Below are 3,320 nucleotides of genomic sequence, written 5' to 3'. Positions count from 1 at the left end.
TAACACATTGAACGTTATGTTTGTGCATACAATCCTCACTAAATTTATATCACTTTTTTTACTGTTGTAACATACGGGCATATATGCTATTTTTTTTATATAAATGGAGGTATAATATTATTTGGCCTTCCATTTGGTATGTCCATAGCGTTTCTCCATACTCAGCTAGGCTATTCTACAGATCGTCTGTCCTGGGCCGCCGGGCCTCTGCCCCGTTCGTCTGTGTTACATTCCACCAATGAAAAAAAGTGCCCTCCCAACCTGTCTGTGCGATTCGGCCCAACAAATCAGACCCACCAGCCCATTTAGGAGATGAGGCAAAAATAGTTGACCGTGACATGAATCAAACTCGCAACCTCCCCTTTTCTTTGGTGTTGATCGTTTTACCCCACAAAAAAAGTGTTGGTTGTTTTAAACTAAAGTTAAATTTGAAAATTTCTTGTGTCCTTTACGGACTGGTACTGAACTGCTACGATGTAAAATATGGATAGCACAAACACAAGGCGCAATCATTAGATTGCGCGGATTTGGCCGGGATCTCAAACGCGACTGTTCGTTGGTCTGTGTATGTAGACGATTCTTCATTAGCTCCAAGCTTAGGTGGAACGTTCGCCGTGTAGTAGACAGCGTGACCGACAATGAGGATAAAGAAAATAAGTGGTAACAAGGATGGGACGCTAAGTGTGATAATTTATTTCTCCCGTTGCAATGCACGGGCACTTTTGCTAGTATACAACAAACAAACGAATTTCGGGATTGGTTTCACCCTCTTACACAGGCCTAGAGAGCATAGCATTGCAGTGCAGTTACCATTTCGCGTCACGATTGATGGCGCCGTACGTGCCACGCCGGCCGAGTCATTGCTCCTGACGATGGCCGGGTTCTCTCCGCGGGACACTGGTGCTGGTGCGTGCGTGCTTCTCGTCCTCACCGTCGAATGAGGCAGGTCAGATCAATGCTCCTTCCTTCCGGGTTCCGGCCAGGCGAGGACGAGGACGCCCTCCAACGACGCGTGCACAATCCATCCGGCTGATTAAGCCAATAAACTGAAGAGAGTGCCATGACATTGACATTGACACTGCTTTGTCGCGAGAGGATGTTCGGAGGGAGGTCGCTCTCGAGTCTCGAGCGAGAATGGGCCTGAGGTTTTTCATTTCAGAAACAAAATAATTTCGCACCTCACTGAAATATACAAAAAATTTGGAAATTATTTCGGATATTGAGATTTCAAATTTCACTTAATTTTAACGAATTCTAATAAAATTTAAATTTATTTTGAAATCGGTTTGGATCTACCTCGGAATTTTGGGGTTAATTTTTTTTCCGGCCCCCACTGAAATATGTGAAATTTCATTGAAATTTTTAACCCTATTATGAGCCAAGCGCACCAACAGTGGACGACGGCGTCCGTCGCATGGCCAGATTGCCGTGAGTTCTTTGCCACTCTTTCCGGCTTTCCGCCGGTCTGAATTGCGAGTCGATGGAACATCAAACTGATAAAAACAGAAAAGCCGTGGAAATTTTAGGAACTTTGAAAATAAAATGTGACAGGGGAGGAATTTTGAAATTAGTAGACAAACTATCATAAACTTCCCCAAACATAATGACCAGCAACAAGTAAAATAAATTCAAATGGTATAACACGGGAGGAAAAATGTAAAACCAAAATCTTGTTTTTTCAGAGAATTGGAATTTAGAAGACAAACTATTGGGAACCCCCCCTAGAATTATTGCCAACAACAAGTAAAAGAAATTCAAAAAGTATACCATATCAGAAAGATAGGCAATATTCAGAAGACCGGTGAAAGTTTTAGGAGATTTAGAAGTGAAAGACAAACTGAAATTCCCAAGAAATAACGACTAATGAAAAATAGAAGAAATACACCAGTTATAAAACATCAAGAAAATTGGAAATATTCAAACATAAAGATTTGAAAATTTTGGAAGTACTCCTAGTAGACAAATTATTGGAAAATCCCCAAAAGTAATATATCAAGCAAAGAAAGAAGTTTAGTAAGATTCTTGAAATAAGAAAAAATAATGTTTTTTTTAATAATGTAGCCGGTTAGTCCTTAATGTCAGGTTCCTAGTTTGAAATGCACAATCATGAATCATGTCTGACGCTCAAATCGTCTACGGATCTCCAGCTAGGTACGAATGTAAAATAGTTCAACCCAATCACCTGTAACAGCAGCATAACTGAAACACATAACATCCATGTTACTAACAAAAATTCCATGTTACACGGCCAGAATGAACGGAAGCATCCCTTCAGGAAGTGGGATCAGCTACCAACCAGCCCTAGCAAGTTCGCGCAAGGTAGCTACACCGATCGACTATGAAAACCATGTACTTGGCAAATGCACATGCATACAGTATTTGTTCCAACGTTAGCATCGACGGATTTATCAAGAGCTTTTTAGTTCACAGCCTGAGCTTCCGCCACGGCCATGGGATCTGCTTCATCCGTCTCCCCGTTCTTTTCTGCGGCTACTTTCTCCCTGTGAAGCCTTTCTGCTTCTTTCATTGCTGCATTCTGCTCTGTCTGAAGGCGCTTCATTTCCTCTTCTTGCTGCTGCCTCTCGAACCAAGTATCCGCATCCGCCCAAACTGAACACAGACATGTACTTAGTGAGCAATCAGTGTAGACAAAGTTGTCATGAAGCCAAACCTCCAAATTAGCATATATCTGCTACTCCCTCCGTCCCATAATATAAGTGTCAAAAACGCTCTTATATTATGGGAAGGAGGGAGTATGAAACAAAAGCATAGACAGAAAGGGATCATAATCTACATAATGCAAGAGTCAACCACATAATCAGATTTGCATTCAGCAGTTGTATCTGACGCAAGAAAATCCTACAAGAATCTTGTGTTCAAAACAGAGCCTAAGATTACATAATACATAAAAAATTCTGACACGAAAGAACAAACTCAGCTTGAGTACAATTAACACAGCAATATAATTTGTCTGTGCATATAGTGAATACCAAGTCTACTAGAGATGCAATTTCATGCAGTGTGAACAACTGTGACTCCTAGATGAAGGGCTTCCTTGTAGTTTCTTCCTGATAGACATGTTATACTGCAGTTCTATCATTACACGGGAATCGTTAAGTTCAACCTTAGTTTAGTGTAATCTGCTACCCATGATATTTTGCCTGGAACCCCAGAAAAGGTAGAAGTTGTGCTCAGTGGGACGCTGTGCCATAAAACCACGGCCACAGAGCATGTGGCATGAGTGTAGAGAACGAAAGAGACGTGGAAGAAGAGAGATTGGTTCTATGTTTTTAAGGCGACGCTTTGCTTTAAGGCGCTGG

General features: G+C 41.5%; 1 protein-coding gene across 1 annotated transcript in view; it reads right to left on the bottom strand.

Annotated features, from left to right (window-relative positions):
• Positions 1 to 2,196: 2,196 nt before the first annotated feature.
• The window catches only part of LOC123131239 (peptidyl-prolyl cis-trans isomerase E), a 4,424-nt gene continuing 3,300 nt past the window's right edge, over positions 2,197 to 3,320 (bottom strand). Inside the window, exon 3 of the mRNA XM_044550960.1 lies at positions 2,197 to 2,610. Coding sequence (XP_044406895.1) covers positions 2,420 to 2,610 — 191 coding nt within the window. The 3' untranslated portion in view covers positions 2,197 to 2,419. The remainder of the gene's footprint in view (positions 2,611 to 3,320) is intronic.

The sequence above is a fragment of the Triticum aestivum genome, chromosome 6A (genome assembly GCF_018294505.1).
Source record: "Triticum aestivum cultivar Chinese Spring chromosome 6A, IWGSC CS RefSeq v2.1, whole genome shotgun sequence".
NCBI classification, from domain to species: domain Eukaryota; kingdom Viridiplantae; phylum Streptophyta; class Magnoliopsida; order Poales; family Poaceae; genus Triticum; species Triticum aestivum.
The sequence above is the reverse complement of the archived record's forward strand: the minus strand, read 5'-3'. Positions and strand labels throughout refer to the sequence as shown.